Genomic DNA, 19692 nt, shown 5'->3' with positions numbered 1-19692 from the left:
TCGGGCGGATATTTGTGGGTCTCTATAAAGCTTATACTATGCATAGAAGGTACCCCTCCCTTTGCCCTTGCCCAAAGGTTTCCATCTCATATTGCTGCTCAAGCGCCGAGCTAGAAATAAGCAACTTCAACTGGTACAATACAATAAAATATAAGGTACCTAATCTAAGTTAGAAGAAATAACAATAATAATGATAGTAATAAGCTTTGTTTTTCTTTTTTCTTCTCTATAACCGCGCATTTCATCTCATTTTATTTCTCACCCGGCTTTCTTCTCAGATGATACTACTATGTAGAATCCGCCCACCATGAACGACTGGCGATCCGAATATCTCTCCTCCCTGCAGGAGGCAGAGCGCAGTAACCCCGTCAACAAGGACCTCGTCCAGGCTTGTGAGTACGCCTAGTCGCTCGCCCTGGCTATACTTAGTTTTGGTTGTACACTACACTACACGCTTGCGCTGTGCTGCTTGCCTCCTATCCCACCGCATTTGCCCGTATTTCTTCTTGTTTGTTTGTCTTTTTTTCCTCCTTCTAACCATAGCCTTCTCGCCTCCCCCCCTCTAGGCTCTCAACTTGCCGACCGCGTAGCCGCGCTCGAAGCCGAGAAGGCGGTCTGGCAGACGTCGACGGCGACGAACCCGCCGGCGTCGCTGTCGTCGGGCAAAACAGCCGGCATTACGACAGATCATAACAATACCGCTGCCGCCGCCGATCCGAGCGTCGTAGCCCAGCTAAAACTGGACCTGGCCGAGGCGCTCCGGTCCAAGGGCCAGCTGCAGAGCCGGCTCAAGGCCGCCGAGGACGAGCTCCGGGGCCTGCGGGCCAAGACGAAAGTCGACGCTAAGCGCATCGGCGATCTGGCCGCCGAGCGCAACGCCCTCTCGGCGAAGCTCAAGGACCGCAACGAGGAGCTGGCTGGGAAGAACAAGATGCTTAAGGTACGGATTCCGATACCGAATTATATAAACTCAAGATTTATATATATACCTATATATATATATGTGTGTGTGTCGGGTTCAGATGCTGACGTGATACAAAAAAAAACAAACAAACAGGACATCCAGGATGAGAACCTGACGCTGAACATACAGCTGGACGTCACCGAGCAGAAAGCAGCCAAGATCGCGGCTGATAACAAGGATCTAATTAAGAGGTGGATGGATCGGATGAAGCACGAGGCGGACGCCATGAACCAGGAAAACGAATCACCGAGCACACTGAGTCGGAGGTAAAAAAAAAAAAAAAGAATAAAATTCGACATGCCGATCATCTCATGAATGTCATCGCGCTTTTTTATTGTATTGATGTGTTCTATTTTATATAAACCTTAGACTGATTTGGTAAGTCCATGCCATTTGATCGTCTCCCTTGGTATCCCTCAAATCATGTTTATCTATGCGAATATGGTATCCTGCCGCGTGCTCTGACCTACCGTTGTTCTTTTGTTCTTTTTTTTTTCTTCCCGAATTGTATACACGATAATATTGCTGACTGTCCTCTCCCCCCTATAGACTAGTCGGCATCATTATTTTCTAGTGGAGATATAGTAGTCGCCTTCCGCCGCGGCCCAGCTGACCCAGTTCTCGTGGTACCGATAATGCTGGACGTCGAGGATGCTATTTGCTACATCGTTAATGGCTGTCTTGTTTTCGTGGACGAAGGATTTCAGCGATATGATCTTGCAACCCTTCTTTAAATCCAGAAACATATTAATAAGGGCGTCGTTAAGAGTCGAAGTGAAGGCTTTGTTGTTGACGAGTATTACGTCGGCCTCCTTCAATTTCTCCAAGATCTTAGTGTTGGTGCGAAAGTCGCCTCTCTCAAGATGAACCCGTCCGTGCGCAACGCCCCAGAGATGGCATCTTGTTTTGAACTCTTTCTCTTGGGCTTCGGCGAGATTGCAGGCGTTCTCCATCATCTCGCAGCCGTAACTTCGACAGCCGATCTCGAGTGCCGCTTGAAGGACGACGTTACCTACCCCGGAACCAAGATCGATGAAAACTTGGTCGGAAGTCATTTTCGTCTGCTCAACGAGCAGCTTCGTGATGAAGGGATGCAGCAACTCCCCGTAGACGTTATCGCTTCCCATTTGGTATTTCGTGAGCATCTCTACCTTCGGCGCAACCGTACGGTCGTACACTTGTGTGAGGATAAACGACACCAGACTGGGCGGAATGTGGTGTAGTTGGTCTATGTTCTTCGCTATTGTACCATTCTCAACCAGTTCTAATAATTTATCGTTGTAGTTTTGAAGTGCCGCTCTAAATACCGACACATCTCTATATTTCTCGCTTATTGCGCGCTCCATCTGTCTTTTGAAGCTTCCGTTGTGGTCGATGAAAGGTTTGGCTTCGTCATCTGTGAGATATGTCTCGGCCACATGTTCTACAACGGAAAGAATGTCTTTGACAGCATCGATCTTATCTTTCTGCCATACTAGCTCGTATCTTGGTTTTATGTCAGTGCGTCCGCCTTGCGATACCTTGGGGAGTTGATAACCTTACCTCTCGCGCTTACACCGCGACGGGTATTGCAACTCTATTGGAACCTCTTCAGGTTTTGCGCCGGGAATCGGTGGACACTTGGTAGCGACCGAGGCGATATCAGCCGCGTGGATAATACGTGGGTCCCTGACCTCATCGCTGAACGCCTTCTTATGGCGCAGCTTGCGATTTAGATCCACCGACCTTGATTCGCTACGCCGCATTCGCTTTCGGAACGGATCGCTATCGTCATCTTCGGACTCGGAATCGTTTCCGAAGGCGGGGGAGTCTCGTGGGGTGCTGGCCACGGCTTTGCGCTTTTTTACGATAGGGCGTTTCTCATCGGAAGAGGAAAGGTATGGCGACGCGCTTTTGGGTCGTGAGAGGCGCTGGTTTGGCGAGAGGCGGGGTGACGCGGAATATTGGCTTGAAGACGCGCGGGGATGGTTCACGGCTAGGCTGGGTCGCGGCTTGGAGGGAACGACGACCTTTTCTACGCGAATCTCCTGAGGTGCAGCCTTCAGCCTCGACTTCTGATTAAATATGCCCATAACTTCTAACGGTGGGGTAGGTAAGGGTTTAGGAGGTGCTTCGAGCGGGGATAATCTATGTTAAAGGGGATTAATATTGGAAGAATAACGATGCGAAAATATTGAAGATATTGAGTTCCAGACCGTCTACGCATATGAGGAGGTATGTATATAAAAATGGTCAATGCGAGAGTGAGTGACTAAGTCATAAGAACTAACGCAATGCACAAATGAATGTAAGGCATTAGGTAGATACGCAATCAAGTTCAAAAGAAGGCGGCGGAAAGGAGGGTGTAACGAGGCAACGTGAACAAGTTAGAAAAAAAAAAGATGGCTTGATTGATTATTCATGGGATAAGGTGAGTCTTCCCCTACCCCCCCAAGAGTCCTACGTTAAAGGAACCCTAGCCTAGAAAAAAGACGGGCGCGGATACAGGTCAAGCCGCTGTAGCGAAGCGTACCTCTACATCTGTACTCCACCTTTATCGATAATCTTTTCCTATCATCTACGGTTATGCAACTGAAATTGGGAATTGAAGGTTCTGTGGTACCTATGATGACCGGGCGGCCCACCCGAAAAGCTTGGCGGTCTGGTTGCCTTGCATCGGACAATTCGGTACCTATGGTAAGACAACTTATCCCCACTTAACTTTCTTTATGACAGGTTGGGTACATGGCTACTATGTACACTATACAGTCTACAGGTACCAACTGAAGCACGTGTCGCACAAGGTACGTAGGTACCTCTTATCAAAGTCATTTCACCTGAGACCTGAGACCTGAGATCTGAGTAGGTCTCCCCTATCAAACAGGTGTATTCGTGATACTGCTCAAATACTATGTATCTCTAGGATATGCACATAAATGTCAAGTTCTTCGATCCTACAGTTCCCATGGATTTCGATACTTCCATTCGTCACAACACAGCTTCCACCCGCGGGGATGCTCGATAATGTGATAAAGTAAGGGCAAGAGGCTCTTGTTACTGTCAATCATCGTTCAACAATGACTTTAGCGAAGCGAGGCTGCCAAGGCTGTTTCAATTTTTTATCGGTCATGAAAGACGCCATGGCCTTCAAAGAACAGGTATATTTTATACTACTTACCAGAGTAGGTTTCATTGTTGCCATGACTGTGACCATGGCTCGATCTTCTTCAAAGTATGGCGAAAGGAAGTGTTTCTAAGTAATAATGGGCGGACTAGACATTGATCGTAGAACAGAAGAAATCGCTTACCCGGAATAGGAAGCCAACCAAGGCCTCTTTAAACCATTGCTTTGGCATTGTTGCTTAGATGGCGAGATCTAAACAAGATCTAAGCAACAATGGTGCTTTATTATTTCAGTACTAATATGGGCAGCGTGCCATCCTCGGAGTGGACATCGATGAATATACTTTTTAAACTAAATTTTTATCTAATTCTAAAATTACCATCGACCATTTCAAAGGTCATTATTATAATGTCAATGAGAGGAATTATCGGTTTCCTTACGGCGTTGGGCTTCACGGCCCAGTTTGCCAACGGCCAGCTCCAACCTGATTGTAATCCGCTCCACGAGGATTGCCCGCCAAAAAAGGCTTTACCAGAGGGGAATTATTATGTCGATTTTACCAAGCAAGAAGGGCCTCCTTCCGACTGGACTGTTGGGAACTCCGGGGTCGTCGATTTCACTTCCAATGGAGCCGAGTTTTCTTACGCGAAAGGGGGGGATGCGCCGAATATGTGGACCAATTTCTACATGCTTGGCGGCCGCTATGATGTCGAGATGAAGATTGCTCCGGGCCAAGGGGTCATCAGCAGCGCGTCTTTATGGTCAGATACTCAGGACGAAATCGATTTTGAATTTTCGGGTAACCAGTTTGGCCAAACGCCTTTCCCGCCTAAGAATGGGATGTGGGCTCTCGAAACGAACGTCTTCGCACAGGGAAAGATGTGGGAAGGCGCAGCTATTTACCAGAAAGATTCGTACAAGCCTGCAGAGCAATTCCACAAATATTCGGTAGAGTGGGATGAAGATAACGTGAAGTGGTATGTGGATAACAAGCTCGTCCGAAGTCTTCATCCCAAGGATACTCCTAAGGGCTTCACCTTTCCCCAGTCTCCCATGAAACTTCAACTTGGCGTATGGGGAGGCGGATACCCCAGCAACAATTACCGGACTATCCAATGGGCTGGGGGCGAGATTGACATGAAAGGTGCTCCTTATATCATGTATGTCAAGAGCGTTAATATCACAAACAAGTATCCCACTTGCCAGTACAGTTATAAGGATAAGGTATGTCAACTACTCATAGGCTGCGGTAATCTCACTAACGATTTACAGAGCGGAAAGCAATCTTCTATCGAGAAGATAGAGAATGGATGTAACCCTGATCTAAAGAGGATTGTTAAGAAAGACCCTGCCGCCAATGACTATCCTGTCAGTTCTCCAGTGCCGGTGGCTAGCGAAGCAGGATCTTCTACTCCTGTCGGTTATCCCACATACGCTGCTAGCTCACCCTCTAGCAACCCAGTGCCTACTTTACCTTCTTCTATATCCATAAATACGTACCCGACAAGCTTGCTCTCTAGCAGTAGCGATTTGCCTAGCTCTTCTCCTGTCGAATATCCTACGTACCCGGCTAGTTCACCTTTAGCTAGTAGTCAGCCAACTTCTTCGTCTGCAGGATATCCTACCAGTGAGGTGGACACATCCAGCATCCAATCGTCAAGCTCTGTTGCGGCTAGTTATTCTGCGTCCCTGGTTGGGTCTTCATCTGTTATAGTTTCATCGTCTACTTCGTCAGCCGCTGAGAATTTCGAGACCTATCCAGCCTCGAGCGTCCCGTCAGTAAGCATATCATCAGCGAGTGCATCGTCGGCAAGCGCATCTTCAGCAAGTGTATCATCAGCTAGTAACTCTAGTCCTTCATCTGTTGGAGTGTCGTCCTCTTCGACCACCGACGGGTACCCTACTCAACCGCTAACCGAGTCTGGTACTGTATATACACAGTCATCAACCTTAACGACTCCTGAAGGATACCCAGTAAGCTCACCGACTACTGGTAGTGGGATCTTGAGTAGTTTAAGCTCAATTTTCTTGGGCACTAGCAGCAGCAGCAGCGTGTTAACTCAGACCGACTCTAGTGTGATCATTGGGTCTAGTTCTACCGAGGTAGCTAGCTCAAGCGTTGATGCTGTTAGCTCTAGCACTCCCATAAGCTCGCAAGAGTCCGGCTCTGGTTACCCAGTTTTGTCCCCATCAGCTTCATCGGCTTCAGTTTCATCGGCATCGGTTTCGTTCTCTTCAGTGACACAGCCTGGCACTTCGAGCGTTGCTAGTGGCTCGGTTGTCTCTTACACAGCGTCTTCTCAAAGTGCCTCATCGAGCGCGATCGTGGGAAGCAGTAGTACTATATCTACAGTGTATTCGTCGACCATCTATACTATCACATCCTGCGCACCAAGTGTGACTAATTGTCCTGTCGGGCAAGTCACGACCGAGTCGATTTCAGTCTCAACGACAGTATATCCTGTCAGTTATCCTGCCAGCTATCCTGTTAGCCAGCCAGACGAATCTCAACCGATTACGTCTAGCACTGTTAGCGATACCAGTGTCGAGACACAACCCGGCTCGTCCGCGACCGCATCATCCGCAACCACATCATCCGTAGCCTCATCGTCCGTAATCTCATCGTTCGTAGTCAGCTCATCTGTAACTATTTCAAGTGTGTCAGAAGTATTCCCTACGACTGAATCGGGCGTCTCATATTTTACTTATCCAACCTCTGGTGGGCCATTGTTTTCGCAGACATTGCCGAGTACGTACAGCGTTAGCAGTGAGATCACCACGTCGGCATTATCAACAGTCTATTCGACGAACGTTGTTACTATCACCTCATGTGTCCCCTCTGTGACAAACTGCCCCGTGGGCCAAGTCACTACTGAGACGGTTTCCGCGTATACGACCATCTGCCCAGTCACACAGACTATCCTTGACGGCATAACGTATGGTGTAGTGGAAGGGACAGACGCTGCCTCTCTACCGGCGCCATCAACCTACCCGGCGAGTTCACCAAGTTCCAAGCCAGCCGGATCCGCGTCATTAACCAGTTCCGGTAGCCTCTATCTTACCAGTAGCTCGATAAATTCGGTAACAGTAAGTTCTCCGGTGCTTAGCTCCGTTAGCGGTTACCCTACTATTAGCTCGGGAATCTCTGTCGGATCTAGTTCTTCGGTGGTTAGTTCCAGTATCGTCTTCCAAAACTCAACAGCATCTACTCCTAAGAGCGTCTCGGAATCATCAATCCAGTCCTATTCAGCCTCGTCTATCCCAGCTTCGGGCAGTGAAACTAGGATGACCACCTCGACAGTATACTCAACAAACATCTACACGATAACTTCTTGTGAACCTGGCGTTACGAATTGTCCTGCTCAGTTAGGACAAGTGACGACGGATCTCATCTCGTTGTATACGACCGTATGCCCAGTCTCCGAGTTGCAAACTACGGTTGGGGTAAGTTCCTCGGTGCTTCCGGTCGCTACACAGACTTCGACGCCAGGCCAGGCCATCTCTTCGTACGCTACCCTGAGAAATTCTTCAACGGTAGGGTCCATACCAAGTTCGAGCGTATCTGCGCCAGTCCAGTCAAGTGTCATTGGAGACGTCCCGTCTTATTCGATGTCCACTGGTTCTGGACTTGTGGTCGAGTCAAGTACTAATCAGGCTGCATCATCGCATGCAACGTCTGCGCAATCTGAGACGGAATCTCCATCATACACCACGTCGACTGTCTATTCGACAAATATCTATACCGTCACGTCTTGTGCTCCAGGTGTGACCAATTGTCCTGCAAGCGGTGCGGTGACAACAGAAATTGTTGCCGTATCTACCACAGTCTGCCCTGTGTCGGACAGTTCGGAAGATACCCCGGGGACTACTGTCCCTGCCACGGAATCGCAGTACATAACTACTGCGATTACGTTCAGTGATACGGTAAGCGGTTCGGTTATTGTGGTGACCACGACTATCAGTTTCATTGATACGCCTGCACCTACTTCGTATTACCCAACTCAAGGGGTTGGCACGGCTAGCACCGCAGGAACCGATGCGATCGCGTCGAGTTCGCCTGGCATCTATCCTAACATGACTAAACCAGGCACAACCGTGACGCTCGGTAACTACTTCACGACTGTTATCGAGTATGATACGATTACTCCCCAGGTTCCCGCTTCTGTATCGTCTGGAGCTACCCCAACCAGCTACTACACAGCATCTCAAACATCTCCTGATGTTCCGAGCTACCAAATGAGTGAAGCTTCCAGTACTGTGGGGGCGACCGCAACTTCTGTCCCGGTTGTTATTAGCCCAGCTTCAAGGTCAGTTTCTCTGTCTTGCTTTTCCTTAGCCATCTGCTCAATAATCCTTCCAATTCTTTGGGGACGTGCGAACTGATGGACACTCGTACTAGCTACCTCGTAGCATCGTCGCAGGTCGTGCCTGGGGGGGATGCGCCCGGCCAGTCTTCTTCGTATGCGGATGATTTGACAACAGTAACTGCTTCTACCACGGATACCCGCACCGTGTTCCAGACTCGATCTTCTGAACCGTCAGGCACGTGCGTGTGCGAACCCTCGACCGTCTCTGTGACTGTCACTCAGACAGTCGCACGAATCACCGTGACGAGTACAGCCGAGCCGTTTGTCGCGACCACGTATCCCATGAGTACCGGTCCTATCGGCACTGGTGGGACGACCGCGAGCACTTACCCGACGAACACGCCCGTTGTGCGAAGGTGGTTTAGGCGAGGGCATGGATATGGGGGCGCTCATGGTCACTGATGAGATAGGGATTTATATTGCATACTTGTTATATACCTGTTACTATATAGGTGTTCTCATGGTATTTAACTCAGGTGGCAGGCTCCACGGATTTAAAATTTCTTGTAATTATTGTATGAATTTCTGGCTTCTATATTAAGTATATGAGAGATATAGGTAGAGAAGGATCAATAGACACTTCGTAAATACGATTTATATGCCGTGCGTTTTTCTCGTGAAGGCATAAGAAACCCACATCTAAATAAGAAGGATAGTGGTCATCACTGTGATATTTTAGATCATCCATCTGACATATTTGGTGGATTATGAACTAAGTGAGACGAAATCACAGCACATGCACTGCAACAACCCATGAAGCATAATGCTTGCTGGTTAAAGCGCCTAAGGTTTACGTGGACTCGACACTTTATTCGTTCTGAACGTGTAAGGTTCTTAGGTGAGACAACTACGGACCACGTACTCCAACTCGGAGCTGTGTCTTAAAACACGCGAGATCAAACTCGAATTGGTAACGAGACGACTAAAAATACCTATCATCTTCATGCAGGTCTGACATCTACATGTGAGAGGCAATATGTGGAATTAATAGACTGCTAGGGTAAAGCCTTACTAAGTATTCAGTCAGTATTCGTACCTCCTTTCCACATCCGCTTTTCCGTATATGTTTTTCTTTTTTTCTTTTTCTCTTTTCGAGGCTTAAGCCAGGTTCTTCTTATTCCCTATCTCCTATCCCTACCTCCTATCCACCACTGCCGATAACCGATGATCGTGGTAATAGTGCTACTGCCCATATACCCCCCACGCCGACGCCGTACCCAATCGGCATGTCCCGAGTATGGACGGATCCATCTATATATAAATATAAAAAGCCGAGCGGAACAGCCGCTAAGGTGAGGATGATAGGGGAAGATGACGGTCGGCGGGCGCGACAGGATCCTCGTCATGTACATGTGTAATCTACAAGGTGTAAAACAAATCTGACAGAACACCAGCTCCGCAAGCTAGACCGTAAAGAGGTCCGGTAAGAATGTCTGGGCTACGCTGCGACTCAAGTTTATATAACAGCGCGGACCCTAGTCGCGGCGTTGCTGCCATATCGATGTCGATGTCGATGTCGAATGCAGACAAGAAAGCTGATAATAAGGAATTATTCTGGCGTCAACATTAAGCACGTATACATCTATATATACCTATGCAAATTTCTAATCTAGGTTCTACTGTTATCTGTATCCTCGAACCAGGTAGCCATGTCTGGCGTTCGAAATATTACTGTTCCGTGGGTGCCGCTGGACGAGTTCGACTGGTCGTTCGCCCGCACCGGCCCGTTGCCCTGGAACCTGACAGTCTGGTAAGTGACAGATCAAGTCCGGGACCCACGCCGTATACCTCCCGATACGGTTTATCTGCTACGTGAGGTAGTGGCTTATGGACCATAGGTGTCTTCTCGCCGTCTTCACCTCTCTCCCAATATGGATGACCGTCGAGCTTACTGCCTGGGTCCTTTATGCTTTCGAGCGGTGGAGCGGGATCTACTTCTGGTCCGTCCTAGCTACGACGTGGGGCCTGTCGATCCGCGCCATAGGCTTCCTGCTCAAGTTCTGCGTGCCCCAGGCGAACTGGATACTGACATACGTGCTATCGGAAGTCGGTTGGGTCGTCATGGTAACCGGGTTCAGCATCGTCCTGTGGTCGAGACTGCACCTCGTCATCCCGCCTAGCACGCGGATCCTGCGCGCCGTGCTCGCCATGATAATCATCGACGGCTTCCTGTTCCACGTGCCGACCGTCGTGTTCCAGTACTTCATATCGAATTCGGAGACACACGTGAGGTACCTTCCGTACATGGACGTGATGGAGCGTGTCCAAGTCTTGGCCTTCTCGGTGCAAGAAGCCGTCATCTCATCCGTCTATATCTGGGGGACCCTGCAGATGCTCAAACTGTCCCTGAACGCCAAGGCCAAGAACACCCTGGCGTTCCTCATCATCGTGCAGGTAGCCGTCGTGCTGGCCGACATCCCTGTCATCGTGCTCGACTACTGCAATTACTTCACGCTCAAAGCCGTCATACACTCCTTCATCTACGCCTTCAAGCTGCAGATCGAGTTCGTCGTGCTTAATGAGTTCAAGCGCCTTGCCAACGGCGGGATGACGGGTGGTAATGGGTCTCTCGGGAGAAGATCCGATGACCTTGCCCCGTTCAATGCTAGGCCTCTCGATGTGCCGAAAGAGGGCAATAGCATCGGCGTGTATAATAACTCGGGTGTGTCGGTGGTTGTGTCGGCTGGTGGACCGCCGTCGTCGAGGGCGAACCGGTCTGATTCGACTGGTCAGCGTGCAGAGCAACCTGATGCTCTCGAGGCCCAATACCTAGGAAGGTATGGTGTGGCCATGTGATCTTTAGTTATTCAACTTGTTTAGGCCCCCCTCAATATTATCATGACAACAACTTTAACACATATCCTTCACGAGAGCAACGTAGAATCGATTCTAACAAGGCGCGAATGCTAAGTGGGTAAACCGAAGAAAAGCCAGCATCGTAGGTACCTGTTTTGGAATTATTCGACCTCCGATAGTCTTATTTTTTAGCACCTATGCTAGACCACAGCTTCCAGTGACACTCTTCGGGGTGTTGCCCTTTTGATGTCAGGAGGTGTTCTAGGCTCCATTTCTATGGATTCGCTGTTGCCATCCCTCTGTCTGGTTGTGTTCCCCGAATATAGGACGTCGGTACTGTTTTCCCACGTGGCAACCGTGATATGAAAAGGATCTGGGACGCCTCTCGGGCTTTTCCTCTCTAGTTGGTCTGTCCTCTCTCTGCCCGGCCAAATACGTTGCGAAATGCCTCTGTTATGAGCGGGGATAGGCTTTCTCCGCCATAATAATCTTACAACCGAAGTACTCGCCACCGGCGCCGACCCAACGATCATAGCGACGGCTTGCTCTGCAGTCGCCATGATTAATACAATCGGATATATGACCGTCCTATTCTCACCATTTCCCTCGGGTATCTGGTAAGCGAGTCGCGCAATACTAACTAGTGGTGCTAACGCGCCAAAGGCGAATAAGGCCCAGATAGCCCATTTCCTCTTTCTTGCCGTATGCAGCTTCGATATGGAAGCGATAGGAATTATAAGCACCGCAATATCTGTGATAATGTTGATCGTCGAAGCCATTACCAATACCAGCCACTGGTTGACGCAACTATGACCCCATGATAGGTGGTAAGGAACGCATTGTAGCGTGGTCACAAGAATAAGAGCAATCGTATAAAGGAGATTGAGCCATATGACAATCTGTATGACCCACCAGAACGCTGACCTTCCGGCTCCTATCGGGAAGAATATTCGGATATAAAGGAGCAGGATAGACAATCGGGCGAAGAAGATGGAGACCCGCGCAACCATTTGAACATCCAGGAAAAGCTAGAATTAGGAAGAGAGATAGCATTAGTTTTACGGCATGGAGAAAAGAAAGGGGCCTTGGCCTTACTTCGAGGAATCTCTTCAGTTCATCGTTTGGAACATCCCATATATTCACTCCGCCTCCATGTTTCATCATTAGAAGCTGTAATGCGCAAAGGCAGATAGTACCCATCCAAGCAAAGAACATTGCCCCTTTCACGCTATTAATTAGACTACAGTTGAATATAAGAGGACGAGACCGAGATCCGCACTTACAGTCATCCCACCAGAGATGCTGGTTTATAAAGTATCTGGTGCACATTCTTGCCAAGGTGAAGGCTGTACATAACACGATCATCATAGTCATGACGCCTATCATCGTGGCAGAGCTGATAGGGGCTTCGACCCTTGCTGAAGCACTAATGCCATCTCTCTGCCAAATCATCGGGTCGATGTGACAATCAAATTCAGGTTCGGGTTTTATTAGAAAGGCAAGAAAATTGATTAGGGGCTCCAACGCCTAGACGTAAGGGAGCAGTAGCCATATTATATGTGTTAGCAGAATCGCAAGTTTGGGCAGCCTTATCATGATGTGAGTTGTACGAGAAAAAGGAAAAGTTAGAAGGAAGAAATGCATCGAAGCTGAGCTGGTTGAGTTGAGCAAGACCGTGATCCAGCCGTAAGCTGCATACTGCATATCCCCTCCCTTGCCTATTTGGGGCTGATATTAACTGGACGATCATTTGTTATACGGTCGTATTAATCTCCCTCATCCCTCACCTAGATTGGCTGTACCGCGTAATACAGAAAACACTAGTCACTCTGGTAGCCAATAAGATACGCGTCGGGGGCCTTTTCTTTGTTCAACTGTGAATTCTGGACGGGCGAGCACATTGTTCTACAAAAGGGCGGAGGTATCCGTCTCTTCAAGACATTTCTGCCTTCTGCTCCTACTATGTAGGTGCTTACTCGAAATAAACATAATCTTCAACGCCGATCTGAAGTTGCAGCACACCCTCACACACCCCTTATACACCCTTTTACACCCTCATACATAGGTACACGCACACCAGGAAAATGAAATATAATAATCGTTCAATCTCCCGGCTAGCATTCGCGCTATTATTGCGAGGCGCGGCATCCCTACGACTCAACATAACAGCGATCGGAGCAAGAGATGGCTCTTCGACGCTCGAATGCTGGCAGATGAACACGCCGTTCACATCCTCGTCGGACCCCGGGACGGCTGGAAGCCTTGTGACGAACCTGGGAGGTGTCTCAAATGTTTCCTATTCTATCATCCCGCCCGAGTACGATGGCGGCTTACACCATGCGCCATATGCACAGTAAGTATTTATTGTCTTGCCTTCCCCGCGCCTCCTGCCGCCCCCCTCCTCCCTCCGCCATCAAAAAAATGGCCGCGTCACATCATGTCACGTCACGTCAAATCACGGTACGGCAAACGGAGTTAAGCTGTCTAGGTTAGGGTAGTTACTTAAGTCTGGGTTACTAACGCAAGTGATTCTCTCTATGATCAGGTGGGTTTCCTTCACCAGCGGATTGGCGTACATCACGCTGCCGGACGACAACAGCACCAGCGCGCTGGTGAACGGGGGCCAGTTCGGGCTCATCTTCGCGGCCGACACGGCGGGTGTCAGCGAGCGTGGACATCGCACGCAGTACCTGGGCAACACCGAGACGGTCGCGCTCCAGATCCCGACGTGCAACGGGGAGGTGCCTGCGCATGACGTGCTGCACATGGGGCCGTGCGACTCGAGCGAGGTCGCGGGAGTGCGTGAAGTCGCACTCGCGGGGAAAAAAAGTTGAACGTTTATTATGGCCGCCGTGTAATAAGTAGCTAGACGTATATTTCTTCGCAGAACTCGACGTAATACCTATTATAGAAGTACATAGTAATAAATAGTCTTCTAGGGCTTAGGTTAAGTACCTCTTACTTAGACCTAGGTGCCTATGCTTTCAGTACTGATATTTGATATTGCAATACAAATACAATCGAATGATCATTTGCCACCTAATAACTCGTACCCCAGACGTAATAAGCCACCAATTATTTCCCTCGGTGACTTAAAGAAGACTTGTAAACTTAGGTTACGTATTCACTCGCTAGGTAACCAGTCGTTCTTATCCAAAATCTGAATGATCTGATACTGTAAGCGTAGGATCAATATGCATACGACAAGTAAATATTGATCTGCTAGAGATACACAGTTGATATGTGTATACATACTATATGTAGTAGTTAGTTAGAGAAATATAAAAATACTCTATCATGAGTGACCCTTGGATTAACTTGAGGTTTTAGATTTATATATGTTGCTTATTTATTTCGACTCCTTACCGATCTTGAATCTGGGGTTGTAACATTTTAGATGAATGTTGTTACAAGGGCATGTTAGCGTGTTTATGTTAGGAGGTACCTGGTAGAGTTGCATTACCTATACCAATCTTTACAGTACGGCACTGCACATTTATAGCTGGTGAGATCCACTGCGTTGGGGCCAACCCTCAAAACTAACTAACTCGAAACCTAAGCCAGACTAGAAGAGCCGGTACTAGCGTAGTGAATTGCGACGAAGAGAAAAGATTTTTTTTTTTTAAAAAAAAGAAAAAAGATTAGCGAGCTCAGCAGGGATCGAACCTGCAATCTTCAGAGAGCGGAGAACCGTGAGTGGAACCGAAATCTGACGCCTTACCATTAGGCCATGAACCCCTTGATGCTGAATTTACACATCAGCTAATTGTCACTATATTTCAGTGCTCACCAGCGAGGTTTTTCAGAAATTAAAAATACTTAACTATATATTCGCGAAACGGACGTTTATATACTTCGTTTAGAGGCCACATAGAAAAATTTTCATCCATAATGAGATTATTCTCTGACAATGGGCGTCATCAACATCAACTCTTCGACCCCTTCGCCAAAAAAACTTCTCCTTAACCAAATCCTGGGACAACTTTCCTAGACTTTCGGCGCCCTCGCTTGAGGCCGAGTAGGAATTCACCAACTCGGAAATCTGGCAATCCACGGGGTACAACACGTAGTTCTCCTTATCATCCTTCGTCGTCGGAAGGCCCCAGTTCCGGATCCAGCGCGGCACCCGCGCCTAACGTTTTGAAGGCCAGCAGCCCGCTCTCCGCCTAGTCGGTGACCATGGCCTTGGTGTCGGGCGCGGCGTCCCGGATGATCTCCGTGTTCGTGATGCCCGGGTGCAGACTGATGCTCAGGATGCCGTGCTTCTTGTACAGCCGCTTGCTTTCAGCGCGATGCTAAATAGCACGTTCGCTGCCTTGCCCTGGTTGTACCCCAGCATGGGCAGATACGACTTCTCCTGTGCGTCGACGACCCCCTACTGCTTGTGCGTCTAGTAGGGCGGCAGCTCATCCTCGGGCAGCTCCTTGTTCTCCTTCGCGTAGTTTAGGTCGCCCCACCGCATGCGCACCGTCGTGGGCGGCAGCGACGAGACGTTGATGGTTCGGGTCGCTCTCTTCGGGTTGTTCTACGCCGCCTTGAGGAGCTTAGGCATGATCAGGCAGGCGAGCAGGAAGTGCCCGACGTGGTTGGTGGCAAACTGGATTTCCAGTCCATCTTCGTTGGTCGTGGGCTGGGGAACGATGCGCTGTTGACGATGATATCGATGGTTGGGACGTCGTCCCACGAGGCAGCGGCTGTGACGGTCCTCTGCGTGGAAAGATCAAGAATGAGAGAGCGGTAATCTACGTTGGGCAATTTAACCTTAAGCTTGTCGATGCTCTCTCGGATCTCGGATGGAGTGTGGCTCGCGAGGATGATATGAGCTGGTGACTGAGAAGTCTTTACGTCGAATTAATAAGAATATATAACGATATGTAGAAGGAAGGGATACCTACAAAAGCTTGTACTGTTGCAGATCCAATAACGGCGACGTTGATACTCGTTACGAGAATCGTTTTGTCACGGATATCCCCGGCGAAAGCTTTGGCAACCTCTAATGTCTCCGTGTGGTGTTATGTCGGCGTCCAGTAAGTGCTTCATGGAAGATACTCTGTAAAGTACCTAGGTACCTAGATACGATATCAATCTATAGCGCCCGATTGGAATTGGCGTTCACGATTTCTTGATTGATTATTTATTTCTCATTCATATAATTGATTCCCTACCCGCCCTGTGCCATACGTGTACGGAGTTGATTTCTTGGATAACTACGCCTTTTGCTATACCAATAGTAGTATGGTTTTCGAACTTTATAGCATGGTGCCCAGGGATACAAAACGTTAGCATGTACATGTCTTATGGATGAAGGAGTTGCAAGCTCAAGCGCCCAGACCTATTTCTTGGCTTGTACTTCGTAACGATTTATATACAACTTCTACGAAGTAGTTGAGACTATGTCATTAAGTGCTAGAAAGGCACAAGTATATACTTTACTTATCCCTATCAAGAAACGAGGACTTCAAAAGAGGTCGTGATATACTGTCTTGGGAATAGTTTGAAGAGCCGTGCCCGGCACATTAACGGAGATAAGCGACGGAGACAACATTAGCTTCACATTTAGCTCAACTTGGGACCTCACTAGCGAACTTGGCTGGATAAATTTACCATGGAACAAATTGGATGATCGTTCTCATTCATTACTGCGGCTGGAATGCAAATGGCATACCTATCATCCACATACTCATAAAAAACTGCTCTGACGAAGCAGTAAGCCAGTAGATAGTACAAAACCTTTAACACCTTAAAGTGAAGCTTGATCTTCGGGGATAACGCCCAGCCCAGTGTGTCCACAACGCTTCAAACCAAAATAGCCTCCCCCATTTTTTATCCCTCCCAAAAACGCCGGAATCCAACAAACCCGTTTTCCCATCTCGCTCGGCGAGGTATTTTGTCGCCCCTGTTCTATTTCTATCTCCTCGAAGCTAGGGCTTGTTTATCAACACCTGAAACGCAAAGCTGCGACAGCATCATGTTGATATCCACCTGCTTTAATCTCGTCGGCCTGCCTCCCCTCGAGTCGTCTCTTCCCCTAGTGTCTGCTGTTTGACGATACTAGCGGGGACATGAGTCCGGGGAGAGCAGGTATGCACGTGCTCTTCTGTGGTGTTGAGACCGGCTTGAAACGCCGAAGCTCTCTATCGCCCCGGGGGCTGATTCAACTTATGCCGACATTCTTCTGTGGAGAAAGACGGGGAATTCGAAGCCGTCTTCGAAGCTCAACGCATTCCTTCGGTGGTGGGAGGGAATGTGGTACATGTCGTAGGCGTTCTCGTCTTCGTCCAGGGCTGACTCGCAGTCACTGTAGGCTGGGCTGCCGACTTCGAATGAGTATATTTGGACTTCTTGCGAGGGTGTGTTCTTCTTGCTTGGCGTTGGAATAGCGATGGACTTGGTTTGTGTGGCGTAAGTGGTGTTCTGGGCCATGTTTAGAAATTGGTTATATGTGTATGAGTGTATGTACGAGTGTGTGTATGTGTGATAGTGTTTGATAAGACCTGTGATTGTTCAAGATGCTGATACTGACTTTTTGGTAGTAGATGCTCTAGTGAGTAGAAGAAAAAGGGTCCTTTTATGATTAGATCGATCTAGTTATATATACAGATCGAGTGATCGAGATCCCCTAGTTCATGGCGAAAGGGTGGTCTGAGAGAGTTCGTCGAGTACCTAAAACTACGGGCAACCGAGCCATTCTCGTCTCACAGGAAAACTACAGAGAGTTTCAGAGTCATTTTTTTACGATGCATTCGAATGCTCCGAAATGCATAGTAATTGAAAGTGGGTTCAAATGGTATGTTTTTTCGAGCCAATGCGTTTACCATCGTATGACCGGGACAAACCGGCCGGTACGGAAACACCGCGAATTGACGAAACCAGCCGCGTACCGTCACTTACATAATTTAACCGGGCGACTAATCGTCTGGGGAAAATCCTGGAGTTTTCCCTGAGGCGATTGTCTGGACTCGTCTAGCCTGAGGCGATTTCCGATCATCCCCTAAAATCGTCAACTTTGAAATGGCATTGACCAACCAGAATCATCGGAGATAGGGGCTTTAGGGGCTTATTTAAGTTATCCAAGATTTATTAACACATAAGATCCTTAACTGAACCCCCTGCCTTATAACGGCGATGCATACCTAATTCATAAAGAATATCTTGTGCTTTAACAAAAAATAAATAAATAAAAAATCAGGCAACTAACATATATCATTGCATGATGTACCTAACTTTGTATGGTTTACTACCGTCTCAATTGTGACACAAAGGACATCCCCATGGTTCTTAGCTTCTTATTGAAATAATGTACCTATTCTCTATATCGCATCCACCTCTTGGCAACTCCACATACTATGTGAAGCTCTATTTGCCTCCCGAATTTTTTGCTAACAATTTAACAGTCATATGAACAAAAAAAAAAGCCATAATGCTGTAGTCTCAACAAATCCACATTTCTATGTAGGTAGACATGGCTGCCGTGTTCCACGACAGAGACACTTCTCTGATTTCGAACGCGAATACGATTTCCCATCAGGTGGTTGGAAATGCCATGATTCCAAAAGGTTTTGCTTATTGCCCCATATCTTATTGGAGTATTGGCGCAGTGACAACGAGTTGTGGCTTTGTAAGGGAATCAATAAATTATATGCATTATATCATGTCGGACGTGGCTGCTGAGCCTGCAGTAAACACTGCATGGCGTCCTGTGAGTTACTCCGAAGGGTGACACGATGAGTCTGGATGCTGCAGAGTTCAACTAATCGTTTTCCCCGCGTCGACTTTCACATGTCGCCACGCCGTTCGAATGTGCTGGATGTTCCAATATGCAGGCGATATACATCAATCACCTTGAGGAGAACCGGACCTCCTGAGAATCGGTCTCCACGTGACACTTGGTAGACACGAGTCCAGGTAGTGAACTTAATCAATGATGTAGATTCGATGGCTGATTGGGCCAGAGCTCAGAACTACTGCAGGGTGGTGTTATCGAGAGTCGTGCTTGAACGATAGTTGACTTGGGGAAAATAGTTCGGGCTAGGTGTAGCGTTGGAATATCACACCATTACTTGACCACTGATGAATCATATCCAAGTTATACAAAACTGAAGTAGTATTCCGTAAACAATAGTAACTTTGGAACGAAGAGTGTTTAATAGTATATGTGATGAAACAGAAATGTCCATCTATATCGTTCGATACCTCGTGACTACCTACTAAAGCTTGCAAAGCGTCGGATGAGTCGAAACTACCCAACCTAGAGATAGTCTTTAGATGACTACCTACCTAGGTACATAGGTCTACATTGCTTCTTCAATTATCATGCTTAGACATCTATGGGAATTAATCCCAAGCGTCAACTGAAAGATGGGGAATAAAGAAGAGGTCATAACTAGTGGACTGGGGCTTCTAAACCCAAACTCAAAATGTCCATCGTCATACCTTAAAATCTATTGGTCAATATCGTCTTG

General features: G+C 48.0%; 7 protein-coding genes and 1 non-coding gene across 8 annotated transcripts; 4 read left to right on the top strand and 4 right to left on the bottom strand.

Moving 5' to 3' along the window:
• The first annotated feature begins 109 nt into the window (after window positions 1-109).
• F4812DRAFT_333716 (autophagy protein 16) lies at window positions 110-1330 on the top strand. Its single transcript, XM_047931579.1, has 4 exons — window positions 110-155; window positions 296-392; window positions 567-940; window positions 1058-1330. Exons 2-4 carry the CDS (start codon window positions 308-310, stop codon window positions 1232-1234), a joined length of 636 nt encoding a protein of 211 aa, XP_047791840.1. The 5' UTR covers window positions 110-155; window positions 296-307; the 3' UTR covers window positions 1235-1330.
• Window positions 1331-1399: 69 nt separating this feature from the next.
• Window positions 1400-3415, bottom strand: F4812DRAFT_333739 (histone H3-K79 methyltransferase). The gene is made up of 2 exons (XM_047931581.1): window positions 2507-3415; window positions 1400-2449 (listed from the first exon to the last, which is right to left on the bottom strand). The coding sequence occupies exons 1-2, from the start codon at window positions 3034-3036 to the stop codon at window positions 1528-1530; spliced, it is 1452 nt and encodes a 483-aa protein (XP_047791839.1). The 5' UTR covers window positions 3037-3415; the 3' UTR covers window positions 1400-1527.
• A 290-nt stretch (window positions 3416-3705) lies between these two features.
• F4812DRAFT_333734 (concanavalin A-like lectin/glucanase domain-containing protein) lies at window positions 3706-7177 on the top strand. Its single transcript, XM_047931580.1, has 4 exons — window positions 3706-4125; window positions 4220-5291; window positions 5340-6488; window positions 6934-7177. Exons 2-4 carry the CDS (start codon window positions 4341-4343, stop codon window positions 7000-7002), a joined length of 2169 nt encoding a protein of 722 aa, XP_047791838.1. The 5' UTR covers window positions 3706-4125; window positions 4220-4340; the 3' UTR covers window positions 7003-7177.
• Window positions 7178-10083: 2906 nt separating this feature from the next.
• F4812DRAFT_458058 (uncharacterized protein) lies at window positions 10084-11230 on the top strand (the record flags this gene model as incomplete). The annotated part of the gene is made up of 2 exons (XM_047937292.1): window positions 10084-10184; window positions 10273-11230. 2 exons carry the CDS (start codon window positions 10084-10086, stop codon window positions 11228-11230), a joined length of 1059 nt encoding a protein of 352 aa, XP_047791837.1.
• A 200-nt stretch (window positions 11231-11430) lies between these two features.
• Window positions 11431-12616, bottom strand: F4812DRAFT_458057 (uncharacterized protein; the record flags this gene model as incomplete). The annotated part of the gene is made up of 3 exons (XM_047937291.1): window positions 11431-12258; window positions 12326-12450; window positions 12514-12616. The coding sequence occupies 3 exons, from the start codon at window positions 12614-12616 to the stop codon at window positions 11431-11433; spliced, it is 1056 nt and encodes a 351-aa protein (XP_047791836.1).
• Window positions 12617-12874: 258 nt separating this feature from the next.
• Window positions 12875-14670, top strand: F4812DRAFT_423440 (uncharacterized protein). Its single transcript, XM_047933754.1, has 2 exons — window positions 12875-13583; window positions 13776-14670. The coding sequence occupies exons 1-2, from the start codon at window positions 13315-13317 to the stop codon at window positions 14062-14064; spliced, it is 558 nt and encodes a 185-aa protein (XP_047791835.1). The 5' UTR covers window positions 12875-13314; the 3' UTR covers window positions 14065-14670.
• Window positions 14671-14875: 205 nt separating this feature from the next.
• F4812DRAFT_t66 lies at window positions 14876-14968 on the bottom strand. The gene has a single exon. It is a non-coding gene; the product is annotated as a tRNA-Arg (tRNA).
• A 428-nt stretch (window positions 14969-15396) lies between these two features.
• Window positions 15397-17653, bottom strand: F4812DRAFT_458055 (uncharacterized protein; the record flags this gene model as incomplete). Its single annotated transcript, XM_047937290.1, has 5 exons — window positions 15397-15525; window positions 15688-15773; window positions 15829-16069; window positions 16126-16230; window positions 17420-17653. 5 exons carry the CDS (start codon window positions 17651-17653, stop codon window positions 15397-15399), a joined length of 795 nt encoding a protein of 264 aa, XP_047791834.1.
• Window positions 17654-19692: the final 2039 nt, after the last annotated feature.

This window comes from Daldinia caldariorum (assembly GCF_022478825.1).
Source record: "Daldinia caldariorum strain CBS 122874 unplaced genomic scaffold F4812scaffold_5, whole genome shotgun sequence".
NCBI classification, from domain to species: Eukaryota; Fungi; Ascomycota; class Sordariomycetes; order Xylariales; family Hypoxylaceae; genus Daldinia; species Daldinia caldariorum.
Note: the sequence above shows the minus strand (reverse complement) of the source record. Positions and strands in the feature narration are given on the sequence as shown.